Genomic DNA, 22,506 nt, shown 5'->3' on the forward strand with positions numbered 1-22,506 from the left:
GTATGATTCGTTCTTTCAAAATCAAAAAAAATATATATATATATTTACTTGAAAGTTGATAAAATGGGTCGAGTAAATATGAGAAATATAAAATAGTTAAGAGGATTATTATTGAAAGAATGTAGAACGTATCTTGAGAAACTCGTGGATAAAGATGAGATTCTGAAAAAAAAAAATTAATTCGAGATTGAACGGTTTTTATGTGATTTTTGAAAATTCTAATGACGCATATAAAAAATAATATATTAATTTAATACTTTAATTTGGTTTTTTTTTAGATATAATCGCGTCACCAGAAATTTTCACAAACTTCTTAGCTGATCGTGAATGCAAAGCAGGCTAATTAGCTAATTGGAATGAGTAATATTTAATGAAATAATATGTAACCGTTTTTTGACTTATCAGAGTTAGCCAGAAAATTTCTTTTTTTATGCATATTTGATAATAAAAAATTTAATTTAGGCAAAGACAAAACGTGTTTTTTTCAAATTTGTTTAGTTCTCAAATTTTCAAAGAATAATGGCGCAACTTGAATTCACATTGAAATCTTTTTATAGTTAAAATACTTTGTAAATACGTGAGCAAAGTCAGGCGCAGTAACAAATTTGAACTGAACGAAATTTCGCGTTTATCATTTTTTATAGCTTCTTTGACAATTACAAGTTCGAAAATTTTTTCATTCATTTTCTTTTTGCATCATTATTAAAATTATAATATTATATATAATCCTTAACTATGAAATGAGGAATCAATTACAGTTACGCGTTAATCGCGTTAATCTGAGCAGAAATTGTTTCATAAGCTCATAATATAATTATTATGAGAGATTAAACTCAATGATAAATTAATTATATGGTAACATGCATAACAACCCAATGATAATTATTAATATTTTCTGCTGATCATTTTACGTACGATAGATAGAGTAAGTAATACAAATAAAACAAAATATTTCAATATATTAAATCTGTCATTTCAAATTCAACGATAGATATTAAAAGAAAGAAGATAATGTAGCGGGGTAGTGAAAATGAAGTCAGAATTTAGAGATTGGAGTTTAATCAATCGAATTGATTTAATCTCAAAATTTTTTCATAAATGATCAACGAGAAGATTTTACCTGCTATTCATACGCAGTATTTGGGAATTACTTTGGAGTCGGGCCTGTAAACAATGATTTAGAGTCGAATCGATTTGATTGGTTTTAGATTTCTTAATAATGCAACATGTGGGAATTATTTTAGAGTCTTTCATGTCACCATTTTACCTCTAACTAAGAAATATTTTTAATGGTATAATGCTAAATTTCCGAAATTACTTTATATTTAAATATCATCATCCCAACAAAAATTTTTTAATATTATTTAATATTCTAATTCATTTTTCTTATATGTAGATAGTATTTAGTATCAGAACCCATATAAACTTAAAATTGTCAAGACCAATTAATATTTATTAGCAAAAATGTATTTATTACCTCTATAAAAAGGAATTTATTTACAGGTTAATGTTCTATATTATAAATCATAATAATATTTATTTATAAAAAATTGAAATTACAATGTGAAATATCCTAAAAATATAATATCCTAAAAATATAATGAATCTATGAATTTACCATATTTCAAATCTTTTTCTTCTATTATTATTGATATTTAAATCTTAAATTTCTTAATAACACCCATTTTATGATATTTTTCAATTATCGGACTTGCCTTATTTTTAATGTTATCTAATGTATTTTTAATAATTAATGTAAGTGATCTTTGTGGTATACGATTTTTCCAATTTATAAAAAATTCTTCAAATCCTTGAAGTGAAAACAAGTTCATTTCTAATTTATGAAAATTTTTTGGTGAATAATTTACTAAAATCTCATAAAATTCTTTACTCTTTAAATGTTTATAACTATATGAAGCATTAATACTCTCCAAAAATTGACAATTTTTTAAAATTAATTTTAGAGATTCTAAATCATCCTCTTCCTCACTAATAATAACATATAAACCTTTAAGGTTTGGACAAAATTTAGCTATAGCTAATTTCATTGATTCATAACAATCACAAACATAATATTTATTTAAATATTTTCCATTAATTTCCAAAAAATTCAGTAAAGGTCCAGCCTTAGGAACAGAATATGGAAATTTTAAGGTTCTTAAATGTGGAAAATTGATATGTTGTAATTGATCAAAATCATCAAAAAAATCTTTAGATTCAGATATTAAAACAAGTTTTTGTAAATTCATGAACATAGATATAAATGATGCCATACAAGCATCACTACTATGTATTCTTAACTTTGTTAATGTTAAAGAAGATTTAACCAATGAAGGGATTATTGTCCTTAATTCATTTTTACTACAAGAACTTAATTTTAAGCTTTTTAGATTATTTTGTGAAGAAATGAAATATGCTAACCCATCTGAAATACCATTATCACTAAAACTTATACTTAATGATTGAATGTTTTGACATATGTGAGATAAATGATAAAAAAATTCTGAATGAATATCTGAATAAAATCCTAATTCTGTAAGAGAATATAAACAGACTTTTGCTTCAGGTGAATATATAAATTCTAAACAATTTGTAGATTTTGTTTTCAAAAAATATTTCAATGATTTTAGGGATGGAATTTGTTCCATAAACATCTTTAATATTTCTTGTAATAATAATGATAATAAATATTTATCATAGTATGAGTCCCCTGAAGTAATAATTAATTGTTTATATACAAGAATATTTTGAATCATTTCATTGATTGTATTAACTGAAATAATTCTGCAAAATGATGGATAATTAAACAATGGAGGTTTCTGACTTGAAATATTAATAAACATTCCTTTCTTACGTAAAAATTCTTTTGATTTCTTGGGAAGACAAGTAATCAAAGTACTAATAAGTGATATTGTTACATATGGTCTATATTCATATCGAATGTCCCAAATATTCTTCCATAAAATTCTAACTGCAAATTTACAATAATGACGATTAACGAATAGACATGAAAATAATGTATTTTTATCATTTTCTAAACATTTAAATATTTCGTTAACACAATCAATAGGAAGTTGACGAGACATTTTGTTTTCGGAAAAAGAAAAGAAAAGAAAAGAGAAAGAGAAAGAAATTGGAGAGAAAATAATGTTAAGGCAAATATTTAAAGGGGTGGGAAACTCAGGTTACACAATTTATTATATAAGCTGGTCAGTGGTCAGCGAGTGGTCAGCGACAATGATATGGTATTTGATGACCATCTAAAAATGGCTCGATATATCACATGATATTTTCCCATGATAAAAGGCCATCCTTAACCTGATCCACCGGTCCAGATGCTTATTCTGGACCAGTCAACTTTTGATTGGCTAATCAGCCCTTTTATTACATAACTCCGGCATAATTTATTTTATCTCTTACTCTTCCTATCTTTCACTCTTTCTCTATTCTTTTTTGTGGTATGTTAGTACTTAGTATTTCATATTTCATTTCAGTTTGTATATTTTAATTTTAATTGTATTTATTGTAGTTTTATGATAATACTAAATGTTTTTTATTTTCTTTTTGAAGAGTTTTATGATATATTGATATTATTCTGGAAATCAAGTGTTTTTTTTTTAAGTTTTGGGGTTAAGCAAAGTTGTTCAAAAAAGGTTGTAAATTACACATTTATAACAAAACTTTTAAAGCTAATATAATACTATTACTTTGTACTTTTGTTTTGATATTAACGTTAAAATAATTTTAATAATAAAATTACAGTAAAAAATAATGTAAAGACCTTTTTTATAAAGTTATATATGCAATTTTACTTATTTATTAATAAAGTTTAATAAAATGCATACCAAAGTACAAATTTTAAATAACATATTACTTTAAAATGGTAGTATTAAATGCTTTAAAAAAAGGCATTTCGTACCTTTTTTTTAAAAACAAACGCGAATTGTTTTTTTTTCCAAGACAAATGTTACACAAAACAATCTCATCCAATTAGATTTGCTGGTCCAGGATAAGCATCTGGACCGTGGCCCAGGATAAGGATGCTCATGATAAAATACTCATAAAATACCCACGGGTATAATTCAATTTTTTATATCAGACAAAATTGATTTAGACCCTGGTAATTCAGGAAGTATCATATATCACTATTAATTATTATTCATGCAGATTTTACATAATTGTTATTTAGGTCGGTTATCTCATATTACTATGTATTAGCATAATAATAAAATTATTGGATAGCAACGGGAGTTTATTATGATAATATTATTATTGGATATAATAGTCTAATGCGGCACTACGTACTGCTATTAGACTATTATATAGTTTAATTCTTTCGAAATAGTAATGAATACTTATTATCACAAGAAATATATTAAAAAATGGTATGAATCAAATTTCATTATTAAAATCTTTGGATTATTATCATTCAAAAAAATTATTTTTACTTATTTGCCTGAAACAAAAAATATTACATTCATTAACTATCGATCTTCGATGGAAGCACTAAAGTATTAATGTTCGGCTAGTTTATGGATATTCTAAAGATAAAGAATTTTTCGAGGTTCGGCAAAGTATTCATCAAAAAAATTTCCATGAATTAGAAATAAATTCTTATGAAAAATTAAAAAATTTTAAATTTAATTTATGAATCTGTAAATATGATTGTTTTTGTTTACTTTCCCCTTTAATGCTGACAAATTAACTGTTAATGCTTAACTCCGGTCAAACTTATTTATATCTATATAACGGGTATCGCAAACCGATTTTTATTTCATTTTCACTCCCGAATAAATTTCTTTTGAAATCGAACAAAGACGATATCTGCATATTTTACACTCATTAATCATTTATTTTATTATATCACTTATATGAAATTATATGAAATCTCGATAACTTCAGCAATTAGTCTCACAATAAAGCCGGTTAATAAACATAGATATAGAGTAGTTTTATCATCTTTAAAATATTCAAATATTTTATTAAGAAATTCAGTAGGAAGTTGACAAGACGAGAGAAGATTTTGCAATAAATAAAAACATCCCATAATGCTGACCAAAATCGGCATAATTCGGGCTGGGTGCTATAATTATTTTCGGGTGCTTAATAAGAGAAATACGAAGGCTAGACATGGCTGCGGGCAGATTTTGCGACTAAGTAATAGATTATAATGCAGCAAGCTACAAAAAATCTATAAAAACTATTTCGACTTAAAAATATTAGATAGCACGTGATTCTAGCAGTAGATTTGACCAAAAGCTTTAACTGGTAAATATATATATTTTAATTAGAGTGTCATCGACGGATAAATTTACAATAAATTATACTAATACAAAAATAAAAAGTAAAAATAAAATAATTTAAAAAGTAGATATCATAAATTTTCTTCTTCTATTAACTTCTCTTCTAACTCTAATACATTCAACAGGATTATCAGATAAAATACCATCAATTTCACCAAATTCTACGCATTTTTTTATATCATTTGTATCGTCAACAGTCCAAACAAATAAATTTCTACCTTTTCTTTTAATCAAATTAACAAAACCAGTTTTATCTGATAATATAAATGGATATTCTATATTATAATTTTCTACTTTATCGAAAAAATCTTCGCGCGCTTCATTAATATCACTACTTATAAAAGAAACTGGAAATTCTGGTAAAACTTTACGAGCTCTTTCGAGAAAATCCAATGTCCATATACCGAGATATAATTGTGAAGTGAAATTATATGGAAAATTTGAATGAATTATATCAGCCATTACATCAAGAATTTCAATCTTACTGTCTTCCTGAAAAAAATGAGTAAATGATGTCAAAATTTTGGAAAATAAAAATGAATGAATTTTCGATTTTTACCTTAATATCAAGAATTACGAAAACATCTTTATTTTCTTCTTGCTTTAATAGATCTAAAACGTCTTGAAACAACGCTATAGGTTCGTTATCATTTCTTAAATATTCAATATAACCAAACCAATTTCTATCTTCAATTAATCCGGTTCCGTTAGTAGTGCTTTCTAACGTAGTTTCATGCATCATAATAACCTGACCATCTTTCGTTAAACGAACATCAGATTCTAAAGCATCTGCACCATAAATTAACGCTTTTTGAAGTGATTTCAAGGTATTTTCTGGAAACATATCAGGATACCCTCTATGTCCAATACAAAGTGGTAATTGTAATTGTGCTTTCACAGAAAAAAAAAGATTCGTTAAATTAATATCAAAAAATTAAATTATTTATTTTATTTAGTCCTTACCAAGAACATTATGATAAAAAGTAAATAATGAAATGAAGAAAAGTCTTTCTAAATTAATTAATAACATTTTGAAAATATAGGAAAAAAAGAAAAAAAAAGGAGTATTTTCTTTTAGTGAATTGGGGGCTTTTATATAATATTTATTAGTTTTTTAAACGTTTTTGAAACAGCCGCTTCAATTTGATGATGAAACAAGCAGATCACCATACGCCTCAAAACATTATTACAAAATAAGCCTAAACTATATACATTATATGTAAATCAGTCGTATTAAATTTTATTTTATTATTTTTCAAAAGAAACAAATTGAATCACAATAATAGAATCAACTAACAATTGTATAAAACCACAAAGAATAAATTGAGATGGTACTCCTGTGTATATATAATAAAAAGCTTTAAATGCATCTCCAAAAAACCATGTTAATAATATCATTGGACTTGTTAAAAAAAAAAGAAGAAATTGTTAGATTAGTTAAATTAATTAATAAAATAAACCAGTTTTCTCAAAAATATTACCTGAATCCTGATACAGATTTATTTTGAAAATTTTGTATTGCTTGTGGCATAGGAACAGTACTTTCAATGCCAAGTGACTATTAAAAAAAGAAGTTAATTTTTTCTAATTCAAACCTCCCAAAAAAATTTATTTTTTTAAAAAAAAAAATCAATTTACCGCAAAACCTAATAACTCAATAAACCAGTATTGATTACCAAATATTAAATAAGATATTAACAAACCACCGGTTAACATTCCAAGAAAAGTTAAATACGGTCCTAAGTGATCCCAATTCCAAAATTGTCTTTTCTTCGGATTATACAAAGAAGAATAAGGTAAACGGTATTTTATACATTCGTATAAAACTATTATTTGAGTTATTATCATTAATATACTTTGATGGAATAATACATTATCAAATCTTTTTCCCAACCTAAGATAGCAAAAATGTTGAGTAAGAAACGAATTTTTTTCAATAAAAATAAAATAAATATAAAATAATAAATTAAAGTCCTACCAAAAGAAAATTCGAATAATGCTTTCAAAAAATATATAATATATTAAATAAATTAATTATTCTTTCCAAACAGAAATTTACCTTTACGTTCGTCATATTATTATCTTACCTACTAACTAATAATATTCCACTTGTATCTAAAGAAAATCCTGCACTTGATTTTGTTTTACGAAATTTTGTTATTTGGTCAAAATATCCTATTACTGGTCCAATTACCATTGAAATTTTCAAAAGTATCTCTGCCATGCCGATTAACTAAATTGACGGAAAAAGGAAGTTTTAGATTCAGTATACTGTATTTATATTAAGTTTGGTGGGACCATGGGACTTGTTGGATTTAAACGGTAAAACTAAAATACCGTGACTTGATCACATGATTTATACCTCTATATCTACTTTTTTTATTTTATAGCTCTCATTAAGCTTTACAATTTAAAAAAAAGTTCATCAAACTTGGATAATTTGACCAAAGTCAATTATAACTTATATATTCTTAAACTTTAATTATGGAATTTATTAAAATTGATTCATGTAGGCTGTATGAATGATAGATATTCAGCAGTTTGGATTGTCGATCCAGGCTTTTCCGACGAAAGCAAATGGTGACAAAAAAATAGAATTCCTGCACATAACTTCGGGCTAATCCAATGAAAATATTTTTTAGCTAGTAGGATAACATACGATCAAGTGCTAGAACTAATCGAGAAACTGATAATATTCGTGAATAAGCCCTCCATATCGATGTTTTCTAAAATTTACTTTGCTCAGCCTGATACCTTTTTGGGCTATAACAATTATTCCGCTTTTTTTGTCCAATTCAATATCGAAATATAATTATACATAGTTGACTTTATGTAGTCAACAAAAATTTATGAAATCAAGATGTTAATTCTATCGAGAATCTCCAAAAAGATTGTACTCCTAGAATGAATGCGCCAGCAAGTGACATTATAATAAATAACAAATATGATAAATGATTCTAAAAAAAACTCTGTATGACGTGAGCGACATATACCACTTCCATATTAGTTAATCTGTCACACATTCAATCTAAATATATTTCACTTAATCCTTCCGATCTTCCGGTGGAATTAAATTTAGTTAAATGTTCGATTATTTTCAATTTCTATTGGGCGTTCGACCCTGATTGTACTAAAAATAGTTTCCCAATTTAGCAAATTATCATTTTCGGAGTTAATCGAAAAGTCGGGATAAATAATGTAAATGATTCAAATAATGGAAATAGATTAATAAATAAAAAAAACCATATATATATGAATCAAAATCCAATTTTCACTAATTAATATTGTCGAATATGAAGATCAACATATCTCAATTTATGTTTTTTTTGATATCCTTTAATTGGACTAATGCCTATATAAACAAACAATTATCTCATACATTTGCAAATAAATTTTTTGTCAAATTTTCTTCCTCTCCTTTTACTTCATCCCCTGAACATGTTGAAGCTCAACACTCCACTTTTCATAAAGAATTAAAAAAACGAGGAATCGAAGTTAAAATTGGACATACATTTAAACGATATGCTAACGGAATTGCCATTGAAACTGATGAGAGACACGTGAAGAGAATTGCTGAAATTGAACATGTTGAAAGCGTTGAGCCTGTGGTAGATGTCAAAATTGATTATTAGTACGACAGTGCCACAGTGGCGCATAAGTATCCGCAGTTACCGATTTATTAATAATTGATTTCTTTTATGAAAATAGAGATATTATAAACGGTTTAAACCGGATGAACAGTTTAAGATTAAATCAATTAAACGTGACAATTCTAAAATGATTCAAATCGCACCTAATAATGATATTAATACTATTCACGAAATTACCGGTGTGAAAAATGCTTACGAAAAGTTAGGACTTACCGGGAAAGGTGTTAAAGTTGGAATTATTGATTCAGGTATATATAAAATAAGTGAATTAAAATATTATGTCTTGTTTAAACTAATTCGTCTCCTTTTTTTTATCAGGTATCGACTATAGACATCCTGCTTTAGGAGGATGTCTTGGACCAGGGTGTAGAATAGCATACGGGTATAACTTTCTTAATGAAAATAATGATCCATTTGATGATTGCAATGGACATGGGACTCATGTAGCAGGAATAATTGGAGGTTATGATATCAAGACCGGATTTAGAGGTGTAGCACCAAACGTTATTTTTGGAGCATACAAAATTCTTGCTTGTGAAAATAATGATTCTGCTGATGCTTATAATGAGGCAAATAACAGTTATGGCCATGATGAAATTTTATTGATGAGATCGATTGAGAGAGCTATTGATGATGGCATGTTAATTATAAATATATCTGCTGTAAGTTTAAATTAAACTTTAATTTTTAAATATCAATTCAAAGTTATTAATAATCAATTAAAAAAAAAAAAAATTTGTAGGGTGGCCCTGGAAATGCTAGAACGCCATCATCACTTATGATTAATGATGTGGCTAAACACAAGGGGATAATATTTATGATAGCATTAGGGAATGATGGATTAGATGGTGTATCAACAAGTCTTGAACCTGGAGTTGCGAACAATGCTATTGGTGTTGGTTCATTTGAAGCAAATAAGTTTTTAAATTTTAAAGCTTTTGATACAAAGAATCCAGATTTTGTTCTTTGTAAGTATAAGTTTCCCTTGTTATTTATTATCTCGATAATTTAAAAAGTAATAACCAACAAAGTTTGTATTTCGAGTAGATTATATGAAAATGAATGCAGCGGCATTTCCTTACACAAAAGTTAAAGTTAAAATTTTCAAATGTATAAATGATTACAAAGAATTTAATAATACAATACTTATCATTGATAATAGAGATTCAAAAGTTATAGAATGTTCATCAGAAAATAAAGTAAGTCGAAAGATTAAGTCCAATTTATTTATTAACAAAAAACTTTTTTTATAAATTAGAGTGATCTCATGTCTTTTCCTTTCTTGCTTTCCAAAAAAAAAAAAATATTTTACAGGTTAATAATATAAACTTACAGGGAATAATAGTAATTAACGCAAAAGATGATGAAGGACTTACACTTTCTCCAGCGGTTCCAGAATATGAAAAATTGGGAGCTATATTAACTTCAAAACAAGGTGATACTTTGATCAAATATCTCGATGAACATCCAAATTTAGAATTAGATTTTTCTGATAAGTATGGATACATGATAGAGCATCCTTTTGCTGTAACCCCTTCTATATTCTCAGGTTGGGGTTTATCTGATGAATTTGATATCAAAGTAAGTATAAAAAAAACCATGTTATTTTTCTAAAAAAGAATTAACTCATAATTATATTTGTATTTATATAATAGCCTGATATTTGTGCACCTGGAGGATTTATTCTTTCAGTTTATCCAATTAACATATCACCTTATCAGGTTTTGTCTGGAACTAGCATGTCTGCACCGTATATGTCTGGTATAGCAGCATTATATTTGGAAACATTTGGAAAACAAAATTCTTTTGAACAAATAAGGGCTGCGCTTATGAACTACGCCATTCCTCATAAAGATCGAAATAAATTATTGTCTCCAGTACTTCATCAAGGTGCAGGATTAGTCAACATTTATGACACATTAAGAGCCACTAGCTTTGTCTATCCACCAAAAATTAATTTGAATGATACGATTCATTTTAACGGAAATCATACATTATATATTTATAATGTTGGAAGAAAAGAGATGGAATATAAATTATCACATTTACCAGCTCCAAATGTTAATGGATATAACACGACCCTCTCTAGAAGTTATTTTCAGTTGGAATATCTCACAAATAATTATGCCGATGTTAAATTTGAAAAGGATTTAATTACAGTAGCACCTGGAGCTAATGTTAAAGTTTCTGTAAATTTCACCGCACCAAAAAATTTATCTAGGGATAAACATTGGTTTTATAGTGGATGGTTGAAAGTAACTCCATTAGATAATAAAATGCCCGTGATGAGTGTTCCTTATGGTAATTATTTTTTCAATTATTCAATTTGTATGTTATTTAAATTATTTAATATTAATTCTTTAATCATATCAATTAGCCGGATTGGCTGATGATGCAAGAAGACTTCCATTATTTCAAACACCAAAATTCCCTAAACTAGTTGAAGATACTACTACAGACAATAGCAACATTGGCGAGATTATAACGTTTACTTTTAAAAATAAAACAGGAAATAAGCTTGATATACCGTCTATAAATTTAAGATTGGCAACTCCAACTCACGGAATCTTTATTGAAATTCTGGATTATAATTATAAATTTTTAGGTGTAGTTAAAATTTATTATGGCTTTCCTGCTCCAAGAGTTACAGATCTCACAGTTGATTGGGATGGTTTAATTTATAATCCTAATGATAAAAATGATCCAGGTGTAATTGCACCTGACGGGGAATATTTCCTCAAAATTAAAGCGTTAAAATTATTTGGTGATATTAATAATGAAAATGATTATGAAGTTTGGTTAAGTCCTAAATTTATAGTTAAAAGAAGTACATGAACCATTGAACCGTTGAATTATTGAACTACTGAACTATTGAATTACTTTAATTTATTTTCTTACTTAGGTTTTATTGTACAAAAATTTAAAATTTATTTTGCAATGCTTTTTATTAGAACAAGTTAATGTAATTTTAGTACATATTAACATCATAAATTGTATTTACTTAAAGTCTACTTTGCGTTTTAATCATTACCAAACAATATCTAATAATAATCCTTCCATGAAGTGATACGTAAAGTAATATTGCTTACATCAAATGATTTTAAAAATTTTAAAAATTTTTAGATATGAAATTTTTTCTTTTGTTATTTAGACTAATATACAACAAAAATTATAATTTGTTCATCCGTATTAAACTGATAAACAATAATAATTCAAGAAAAAAAAGACAAATTTTTTTATAGCAAATATCATTATAATAATTTTAAATGATATAGTTACTCAACATTCGTTATTTATAATAGGAATTTCATCTCCCAATTTTTCGCCATCTTCATCATGGTTTTCGCTTGTTATTGTGGCTCTACTAAACTGATCACGAAGACGATATCTGATACCTGAATTGATTAGATTTTGCGGTGAATCGGTTTGTGTTAGGAAGCTCATTCTTTGATGATAATATAAGAAATATGATCTAACCATGGTAATTGATATAAAGATCCACCACAATAAAAGAACAGCCACAATAGTATTCAGTACAGATTCAGGTGAGAATGTTTTAGGATTATTAACAATAATTTCGTTTTGACGATATTGATCAACGATTTCGCGTGCTTTATGCTGTATAGACGAGATTATCTCTTCCTGCACAAAATTCACATCCCCAGGGAAAGTAACGACTTTCCCAAGGATTGGATCCGTCTCTTGAGCGTATTTCGCTTGTACACCATCCTTCGCATGTTTAAATTCGTCGGTGTGTATGTTGTATTCATGATGTACAACTACGGGATGATTTTCTTCACGTTCAAATTCATATAATCTACTATCGTCGATGTTTCCCGTGGATTTGTAAATAAATTTCAATCCTAACATTCTCAATTTTGCAACTACTCTATCCCATATAGTGGTTGGTATGATATTATTTGGTGGGGGAGGAAATTCAAGACGCATGTGGTGTATATTATGGACCACGATAAAAAGTGTGGGATCTTGTTTTGAGGTTGGGGTACTTGATTGAGATGTGACCATCCTTGACTTTAGGTAAATAAAATAAGATGAATATGTTTACGATTATTATAATCAAAGATTCAAAATTCCTTTAACGAGATTTTATGGATGGAAGTTTACGCGATCAAAAGCTGTACTATGAACTACGAGTTTAATTATATAGAATAAGTTTGGGTGGCTTAGAAAGTAACTTTAATCAATCAATATCGTCATACTATATATCAGGAGAAATGTTAGTTTTTTCAGCCCATTCATTAAATAATTCGAATATACAAGCAATTCTTTTATATTTCATTTCACCGGTCTAGATAATGTAATATTTTTTATATTTTATATTAATTTAAAAAAAAAAATAATTAATCAAAAGATAAAAAATCTCTTGTCACATAATATATTTGTCCTATTTCAAACATAACACTCAATTGGAATATTTCTATTTAAAGTTAATTAAAATTTTCGTTCGTAAATCTTTTTTTATATTTCACGAAAGTTATTGTGCGAACTTAATCTACCTTTATTTGGTAAGATGCACTATAAATTTATCGATCACAGCCACTGGGCTTTGACCTTTTATAATGATAAAATTTTTTTTTTATTTCATTACCTATTTATAATTTTTAATAATATTTTAATAATAGAAAAAAATGTCGACTTCACCAACATCACCAAAATCACCAACATCAAATTCACAAGAACAGTCAACTTCATTTGCGTCAACTTCTGTACATGTGACGCCTCACATAACACTTACATTGCCGCGTAAAGGTCGAGCAAAACAATTATTGAAAGATTTTTATGGATTGCCCGACGGAAAAAAAGCAGATCCTCTAGACATTGGTTTGTATTTTAAAGTATCTTCTTAAGATCATTTTTTAATTTTTTGACCAATTAATTTTAATCAACATTAATGCTTTTCTTTCTTTTTTTTTAAAAAAGATTTTTCTGCCTTTGATGTAAATAAATATGTTAATAATATGCTCGCTGAGAAACATCTTAGCGAATTGATGCAGAGAGATAATGATTTAAGTACAGGTGAGAATTTAATATTATGATATTTTTAAGAATTTATTTAATAAATTATAATGTTGTATTTTATATTGATAGTTAAAACATTTTATTAGAGATTCGGCAACTCGATGGAGATATGAAAACTTTAGTTTATGAAAATTATAGTAAATTTATAAGTGCTACTGATACCATAAGAAAGGTAACGAATAAAATATTTTTTTTCAGTTTATATCATAAAAAATTTTAAGGGTAAAAAAAAAAATTTTTTTACTTAATTTAGATGAAAAGTAATGTAGAAAATATGGAATCAGAAATGGATCAGCTCTCTCAAAGTATTAATAATATATCAAATGTTACATCTTCAGTAAATTCTGCTTTAGGTCTAAAACGTGATAAAATTCTTCAATTAACTGGAGTTCATGATTTACTAAAAAAGGTATTTTTAAATGATGAATAATTTTATTTCCTATGTTTTTTTTTAATTTTATTAAATTTCATTATTTTTTCAAAGATTCAATTCATATTTGAATTACCAACAAGATTAAAAAATTGTCTGGATCAAAAATCTTATGCCCAAGCTGTTAGATATTATGCAAAAACTTCAAAACTTTTGGAGCATTATAGAAGTTTATCAGTTTTTAGTTCTATTGAAATAGAATGTAAAGAAATTATGGATAAAGTTACAAAGAGAATTCGAGAGAATATGACAAATATGAATGTACGTAAAGCATCTTTATTTTTATTTTTTTTTTCCTTAATTTTATATCTAACTCTATATTTTATAGGCAACTGGATCAGAGATAACGGATTGTATGGCATTATTAATCATTTTGAAAGAACCTCCACAGCAGCTTGCCAAAGAATATTTGGAACTGTAAAATTTATTTCAAATTATTATATCATGTTTTATTGAATTAATCTATTTTACGTATTTACTAACTATTTCCATAAATATTTTTTTAGTCAAAAAAATTTTCTCACGAACTTATTAAGAAAAACGATGGAAGAGATGTCATCATTATCATTGGATTCATCTCAAGATAGTCAACCTAAAAATGCCGATTCAGAACTTAAAAAGGAACCATCATCACCAATTTCTCCGAAAAAAAGAGCAAAAAGTAAATTAACATATTTAAATCAGAAATTCTTGAAAGAATTAAATAAGTTTGTTGAATCTTTTAATGGGTTTTTCTTGATGCCACCAAGAGAAATTCGTGAAGCTAAATCTCCAGGAAAATCTCCTGGAAAATCTCCTGGAAAATCTCCTAGAAGTGCTGGTAATGATATTTTGAGAATTGTTTCCGCAAATATGGATGGTGATGTATGTAAAATGATTTATTATTTTTGATTAATCGAAAAAAAATTATTTTGTACTTATTTATTTATTTATTTATTTCCTAATTTAGGATAGGGATATTGCACGTCAAGATTTCTTAAATTTTACTGACGACATGGCAAAGGAATATTTTATTATTGTGGATAGTTTATTGGAGTTTCCTGTATATAATATAATATTTTATTTTATAGATTCACTTTATTATTGTTTTTTTTTTCTATTAAATTTTTTTGCATATTTTATATATTTAGGAACAAATTACAAATCTCAATCCATCAACACATTTACAATTATTGAACGATCTTTATTATGCTACTTTATCTTGCAATAGTCTTTGTACAATTGCAAGATTTGAAGATCGTGTAAATGAAGTAATTACTGCTTGGGAAATTAAATTGGCTAAAAGTTTATTTGGAACTGCTGAAAAGAAATTGATGGGTAAGTTCAATATGAAGTTATTTAAATAAACCGAAATTGAGTATATTATAAAATTATAATAGCTTATATTTGTCATACTTCACTCAGAAAAATTTACCAAGTATGCTGAAAATGAACTTAAAAAGGAATCATCGACATCATCAAATTCTCAAGTTCATGAATTACAATCTTATATATTAGAGATGGAAGCCACATTTTCTGATTATTTGACAGGGGATTGCTTTAGATTGTTAGAGGTTCGTAATCACCCATTTTTCAAATAATATATATATGAATAATAATAATTTTTTATTTTACTTTTATTTAATAGGAATGTATAAAAACTGAAACTCCAATGATACAAAAGAAAGGTGGAGTTGATCGCCTTTTGAAAGAATTTCAAACACAATTTAAAGAATTTTGGCGTTCAATAGTACAATCATCAAATGTAAGCTTATTAGTAATATTTTTTATTATGAAAAAAGTTAAAAGTTTTATTAATCAATGATATTTTAATAGAAATATATAGCACCAGTTCATCCAACTCCTATAACACAAAATCCTATACAATCACCACCATCGATCATTGCATTGATGATGTCCCGTGTTTTATTGGATTTCGGAGAGATTATCGCAATACAGGTTTATATGACATTTTCTAATATACTGTATAATCAACATAATGATTATAGAAATAGAATTGGAGCTGAAATTTATAATGGACTTGGTGAAAGATTTACTATTGCAAAGGAATTGGCTCATGATGTCAGAGAGGTTGTTGGAATTTGTAAAGATGTTGCCCAGGTAAGTATAGTTATACCTTGAAATTGATGGAATCTTTTTTATTTTAATTCATTTTTTTTTTTTTGGATATACATTCAGAGAATATTGGAAAGATATGTTGAAATTAAAGGAAATCAAGTTTCATCAAAAATAAGAAACATTTATATTCCGAATTATATACAAAATTTGGACGAAAATTTAGGAAAGTCGCCACTCCCTGAGAAGGTCACACCAATTTGGAGCGAGATTATAACCGATTTGGTATATATTGAAAGAGAGGTTGTAATGTTATATGGCGGCCCAGTAGACGAAGAAAAAAGTAAAGAGGTTGAAAATATTGTTGGTACGATATAATATCATTATTCAAAATGGAATTTAAATTTAGTACATTTGTATTTTTTCACTTATTTTATCTTTATTTTTAGAAAAAAGGTTAAATCCAATTTTAAAGCCTGATACAAGTTCTAATGTTAGTGGCGGGGATAAATCTCTTTTGTCACCAGGAACAGCATTAATTAAATCACCATATGCACATTCAAATTCATCATATTCTTCAATAAGTTCTACTAGGTCTAGAACTTCTCCAAATCCTTTTACTAGTTCAGTACAATTAACTTCACATATTGATAAATTATTTAGCGATAGAGTAGAAATATATGGTATTGTTGAAATGAGTATTGTTGGTATTATGATGGGAATTATAAAAATTTTGTTGAAGGTGAATAATTTTTAATGTAAAGATTATTAGAAGATTATTAGAAAATTGTTAGAATATCCGTTTTATTAATTTATTTATTTATTTATTTTTTAAAAAAAAGACATGGATTGAAATGATTAGGTTAAATACATTGACAAATAAATCATTTCAACAACTTCAAGTTGATTCAGAATATATGAGAGTTAAATTATGGAGATTTATTGAAGATGAAGGGTAATTATTTATAAAATTTATTGTTTTATAAAAATTATTATTAATTTGATTATTAATTACTTTAGAATAATGAATACAATGTTACAAGAACTAGCGTCAAGCGCATTTAAAAGATGTATTGAAGATCCTTTACCATTAGTTTATGCTGTAAGTAAAGATTATTTATATTTAATATAATTATATATATTTATTTATATTTTTATCTTTTATTAGGATATTGAAATGATTGTTAGTGGAAAAGTTTCATTTTAAAATATATAGTAGTAATGAAAATTATATAAATTGAAAGAATGACTTTATTTTTTTTTTCTATAATATCAATATACAGTAATTATAGATAGATAGATAGATATTAAAAAGATTAGAAAGAATTCCAACATTCTTCATCATCATACTTTCTAGTTCTAAATTTTTTAATAATTCCTAAATTCATATATTTTTTAATTATATCCATATTTTCATTTACTTCTAAATCAATATTTTCTCTATAATCAGTTACAATAATTAAAGAAATTAATTTTAAAGGATTACGATTTTTCCAATTTATAAAAAATTCATCTAATTTTTCACAAAGTAATTTTAAACTACCAAAAGAACAATAATCAATTTCTAATTTAAAAAAATTTTTTGGAGAATATATAGCTAAAGTTTCAAAAAATTCCTTATTATCTAAATCTTCAATACCATTTTGAACTTTAATATTTTCTAAATATTTACAATTATTTAAAATTAATTTTAAAGTTTCTAATTCATTATTCATAAATATAGTAGATAAAATTTTAAGATTTGGACAAAATTTAGCTATAGCTAAATTTAAAGAATAATCATGATCATAATCTATACAAAATTCTAATAAATTTTTACCATTAATTTCTAAAAATTTAATTAATAAATTAATTCTTGAAATTTTAAATAAAAATTTTAAAATTTTTAAATTTTTAAAATTAATAAATTGTAAATGATTAAAATCATCAAAAGAATCTTCAGATTCTAAAGATAAAATAATTTCTTGTAAATTTAAAAAATTAGAAATAAATGATAAAGGTAAATAATAAGCTTCAATTCTTAATTTTGTTAATATTAAAGAAAATTTTGATAAAGTAGAATAAATTATATTATTATTTGATAAATCATTTTTATTATCATAATATCTTAAAGTTAAACTTTTTAAATTATTTTGTAAAGAGATTAAATCAATTAAACCATCAGAAATAAAATTTTCAAATTTAATATTTAAAGATTTTATATTTTGACATATTTGAGATATTTGATAAAAAAATTCGGAATAAATATCAGAACTACAATTTAATTCAAATAAATTTGATAAACAAAATTTTGATTCAGGTAAATGAATGAACATAATATTTTGAACTTTTTTTGAATAACCAGAATAATAATTTAAAGATTTTAAAGAAGAAATTTGATTCATAAACATTTTTAATATTTCTTGAGATAATAAATATTTATTAAATTTTAAACTTTTTGTTGTAATTAATAAATGATTATTTTCAAGAATATAATGAATCATTTGATCAATTCCATGAATTGAAAGAACTTTACAAAATGAAGGATAATTAAATAATGGAGGTTTTTGAATAATAGAAGGATTAATTAAAAAAATTCCATTATCATTTAAAAGGTTTTTTGATTCATTAGGAAGGCAAGCAATTAAAGTATTAATAATTGCTGATGGTACATGAGTACGATAATAAGGTTTATATATTATACTATATTTAAAATTCCAAATATTCCTCCATAAGATTTTAATTGCAATTTCACAAAATAGACGATTGACAAGTAAACATGAATGTAGAGTGATTTTATCATCTTCTAAATGTTCAAATATTTCATTTAAACAATCGGAAAGAAGTTGACGAGGCATTTTTTTTCTGGTTTTTTTTTCGTTCGTTCGGTTTTTCTTTTAAAAAAAGTAGTTTTTTTCGTTCGTTCGTTTTTTTTTAAAAAAAAAGTGGAGTTTTTTCGTTCGTTCGTTTTTTTTTAAAAAAAGGAGAAGTTGAGAAAGAGAGATCAATGGTAACTTTTATATTTCGAGATTTTTATAAAGAAATGTAACACAAAAAGTTCGTATATTAAATTTAATACGTCCAATCATGTTACACGAGATTTGAATTTTTGAATCGCAAAAAATACGATGATAAAATATTTGGGATAAAGAAATGTAAATAATAATTTTTTAAATCGTATTATTATTAAAAATTTTTTTAAAACATTCTAACCAATTATGTAAAATAATTTTAATTTAAAACAAGAAATTTAAACTAACTTTTTTTAATAAAAAAATATTTTTGAAAGAAAAAAAAAAGATAAAATTACTATAATTATTAGTTAATCAACCCAAAAACAGTATTATTATTAATATATAATTTAATATCAGATAAGTAATTTTTATTTTTATATAATCGCGTTTGATTGTGATTTGGGATGGATCGGATGGATCTTTGTTGATCACTTTTAACTCTGTTATGGATTTTAAATTTATTTTCGTAAGAAAGAAAAAGAAAAAAAAATAAAAATAAAAATAAAAATAAAAAATATATACTGTATGTATATTTCTTTATCAAAGATTACTTTGTAAAGATCATAAAAATAATTAGAATTATTTAAAAATAGATTACAAATTTAATTTCTTTTAACAAAAATAATTGAAACGTGTAACATTTTACCCAACTAACTATTTTATGATTATGTAATAAAATTTGGCAATAATGGATAAAATTATTTTTATTATTTTTTTAATTAAAATTAATATTAGTAATTATTGTATAGATTAATATTAATGGAAATAATGGAAAATAATATATATATATATATAAATATATTTTTCTTAATATAAAAATTCTTTTTATTATATTTATGGAAAATAAATAAAATAAATTAAAAGATTCGATAAAAATTTTTAAAATTTGGTTTTTAATGACTTAGAAATACGTGTTTTACGATAAAAATCAAAAATATTTAAATATTTATAATGTAAATATTAATATAAATATTTAGTTTCAATTATTTTCAAAATTTTTTCTACGTTCTTAAATGGACATCATTAAAAAGTTTAGTAGTAAAATAAAAAAAAAGACATTATTATTATATTACATTAAATATTATCCGATAAATTTACCCTAAAATTACGTATTGTAATAATTACTATTGTTTTTAATTATTAACCAAATATATAAAACAAGTAAAACCCCTTTCTCTTCCAAATATATGCATATATTTATATATATATATGTTTTAGGAAATGAATTGTTTTAAAAATAGTTAAATTGTTTGATATCGAGAGTTTTAGATACAATTTTTCTGATAAACATTAAATCATCGAATTTTTATTACATTTGTTCTTGATGAAATAAGGATTATTTATCACTTCGCCTTTACAAATGAAACATGGAAATTTTCTGAGTTTCTTTCAATTCACAAAATTTTATTATTATAATAAGAAATTTTAAAAAATGTCTATTAATCAAATTTCACCCTTAAAGTATATATATATATATAGTCTTTGATTAATGTTTATAATCTTCTAAAATATCCAATTGATTAATTTTAAAAGATTTAAAATTCCACATATATAACGCAGATATTAAAGGAAGATTTGAAATAGTTTTTAGATAGTTGTTAATATTTAGAGAATATAAATTTTGGTTGATAAAAAATAATTGAAAAAAAAAAATATATTTGTTATTATTTCCCAAATCGGCTATGAAGAATTTATATATTTTTGGGGGGTTCGCTAAAGGTTTCGTGTATTGGAATACGTCATTGTAGTCTGATCAGAGAATTTGTATATCATTATTAGTTTATGAGCAACATGTAGAAAATAATATAGAAAATTTAAAATTTTTACATATAAAAATGAATTTTATTAACAGCCAAACGTTATAAATAATTTTTATATGTAAAATAAAATATTAATATAAAATTAATTTTTATTATGTATTATTTACATAGTAAAATAAATTTGTAAATAATTTGTATAATATTTTTTAATTATTAAAAATTATATAATACCCATGAGGTAGATATTTGACCAGAATTAATATTATTTGTATACTTGGTCTTGGAGATACTGTAGAACAAAATTCTATAAATCTATAAATGGTGTGATAATCGTTCACAAGTAAGAATTTCGGATAATAATCAATCCGCGGATATATAACACATGCAGGTACAATACAATTCTCCTCTTTTTTCATGTGAAATATACTGTAAATCAAAAAAAACTAAAAAAAAAAGGAAAATAGGCCCAAAATCGAATACAAATATAGGAATTTAACGTGAGTTTCAGGGTTTTTGGACATTTTGATTTTACGAGTTTCGTCAATTTAAACCTAATAATTATAAATAGTGTAAGTGATAATACATCGTCTAAAAAACCAACCTAATAAAGAGCACGCCGTTGTTGTTTGGTTGCAAATCAATCCTATTCTTTTTTGAACTATTAGATGGATAAGAACATTAATTTCTTTAAAGAATGAAGGGATTCGCAATTTGAAAGTAGTACAAAAAAAAATCGTATTTACTAATTCACATAATTCTAAATATCTTTTATCTTCTGATACATAATTCTCTGCTTCGATAGCATTGAAAGAATTCGTTATGAGAAATATGAAAGTGCTACTAATTATGAGATAATTAATTTTAATACATCATTATTGACTTCTGTGTTCAGGTCACAATTTTGCAGATCAAACTGGGGACCAATGAGCTGATATTTCGGTCCGGAAAAAAGGTCTTGGCTCAAATTGAATTATTATTACTGGCCGAATTTACAGTCAAATTAAAAGTTAATTTTACAATTTTACATCCTCTCGAGTTTCGACTTCTCCTAAACTTCTTTCAACTAAGAAAATATGTTGAGAAACTTTGTTATTTTCATTCTACTTTTTCACTCGAGTATTTATGGTTTCATTAAATGAAGTCGTTTGTCAATGTTTGTAACATTCAACTTGGAACGTTTATGAAAATCATATTCAAAAAGGTATCCAATTGGCTAACCTAGTCGTTATTTTGGGAAAACTTTTAGCTGGATATGCAATATTTTTACTAAAGATA

The 22,506-nt window shown here is 25.2% G+C and overlaps 7 protein-coding genes across 7 annotated transcripts; 2 read left to right on the forward strand and 5 right to left on the reverse strand.

Annotated features, from left to right (window-relative positions):
• Positions 1–1,512: 1,512 nt before the first annotated feature.
• Positions 1,513–3,086, reverse strand: OCT59_003905 (uncharacterized protein; the record flags this gene model as incomplete). The annotated part of the gene is made up of 1 exon (XM_066147933.1): positions 1,513–3,086. The coding sequence occupies one exon, from the start codon at positions 3,084–3,086 to the stop codon at positions 1,656–1,658; it is 1,431 nt and encodes a 476-aa protein (XP_065996582.1). The 3' UTR covers positions 1,513–1,655.
• A 2,274-nt stretch (positions 3,087–5,360) lies between these two features.
• On the reverse strand, positions 5,361–6,333 carry OCT59_003906 (uncharacterized protein; the record flags this gene model as incomplete). Its single annotated transcript, XM_025333925.2, has 3 exons — positions 5,361–5,795; positions 5,863–6,194; positions 6,267–6,333. The coding sequence occupies 3 exons, from the start codon at positions 6,331–6,333 to the stop codon at positions 5,361–5,363; spliced, it is 834 nt and encodes a 277-aa protein (XP_025184872.1).
• Positions 6,334–6,513: 180 nt separating this feature from the next.
• On the reverse strand, positions 6,514–7,546 carry OCT59_003907 (uncharacterized protein). The gene is made up of 5 exons (XM_025314500.2): positions 7,391–7,546; positions 7,282–7,302; positions 6,942–7,197; positions 6,785–6,861; positions 6,514–6,705 (listed from the first exon to the last, which is right to left on the reverse strand). Exons 1-5 carry the CDS (start codon positions 7,525–7,527, stop codon positions 6,552–6,554), a joined length of 645 nt encoding a protein of 214 aa, XP_025184871.1. The 5' UTR covers positions 7,528–7,546; the 3' UTR covers positions 6,514–6,551.
• Positions 7,547–8,596: 1,050 nt separating this feature from the next.
• OCT59_003908 (uncharacterized protein) lies at positions 8,597–12,040 on the forward strand (the record flags this gene model as incomplete). The annotated part of the gene is made up of 8 exons (XM_066147934.1): positions 8,597–8,911; positions 9,012–9,201; positions 9,272–9,615; positions 9,696–9,921; positions 10,001–10,152; positions 10,289–10,534; positions 10,609–11,254; positions 11,331–12,040. The coding sequence occupies 8 exons, from the start codon at positions 8,597–8,599 to the stop codon at positions 11,786–11,788; spliced, it is 2,577 nt and encodes an 858-aa protein (XP_065996583.1). The 3' UTR covers positions 11,789–12,040.
• OCT59_003909 (uncharacterized protein) lies at positions 11,867–13,342 on the reverse strand. The gene has a single exon (XM_025314498.2). It carries the CDS (start codon positions 12,977–12,979, stop codon positions 12,233–12,235), a length of 747 nt encoding a protein of 248 aa, XP_025184869.1. The 5' UTR covers positions 12,980–13,342; the 3' UTR covers positions 11,867–12,232.
• A 260-nt stretch (positions 13,343–13,602) lies between these two features.
• Positions 13,603–17,685, forward strand: OCT59_003910 (uncharacterized protein; the record flags this gene model as incomplete). Its single annotated transcript, XM_066147935.1, has 17 exons — positions 13,603–13,795; positions 13,895–13,990; positions 14,080–14,165; positions 14,247–14,402; positions 14,478–14,684; positions 14,752–14,840; positions 14,930–15,287; positions 15,373–15,465; positions 15,554–15,740; positions 15,828–15,976; positions 16,051–16,167; positions 16,239–16,523; positions 16,602–16,845; positions 16,928–17,220; positions 17,321–17,433; positions 17,499–17,580; positions 17,647–17,685. The coding sequence occupies 17 exons, from the start codon at positions 13,603–13,605 to the stop codon at positions 17,683–17,685; spliced, it is 2,787 nt and encodes a 928-aa protein (XP_065996584.1).
• A 15-nt stretch (positions 17,686–17,700) lies between these two features.
• OCT59_003911 (uncharacterized protein) lies at positions 17,701–19,463 on the reverse strand. Its single transcript, XM_066147936.1, has one exon. The coding sequence runs from the start codon at positions 19,313–19,315 to the stop codon at positions 17,795–17,797; it is 1,521 nt and encodes a 506-aa protein (XP_065996585.1). The 5' UTR covers positions 19,316–19,463; the 3' UTR covers positions 17,701–17,794.
• Positions 19,464–22,506: the final 3,043 nt, after the last annotated feature.

The sequence above is a fragment of the Rhizophagus irregularis genome, chromosome 12 (genome assembly GCF_026210795.1).
Source record: "Rhizophagus irregularis chromosome 12, complete sequence".
NCBI lineage: Eukaryota > Fungi > Glomeromycota > Glomeromycetes > Glomerales > Glomeraceae > Rhizophagus > Rhizophagus irregularis.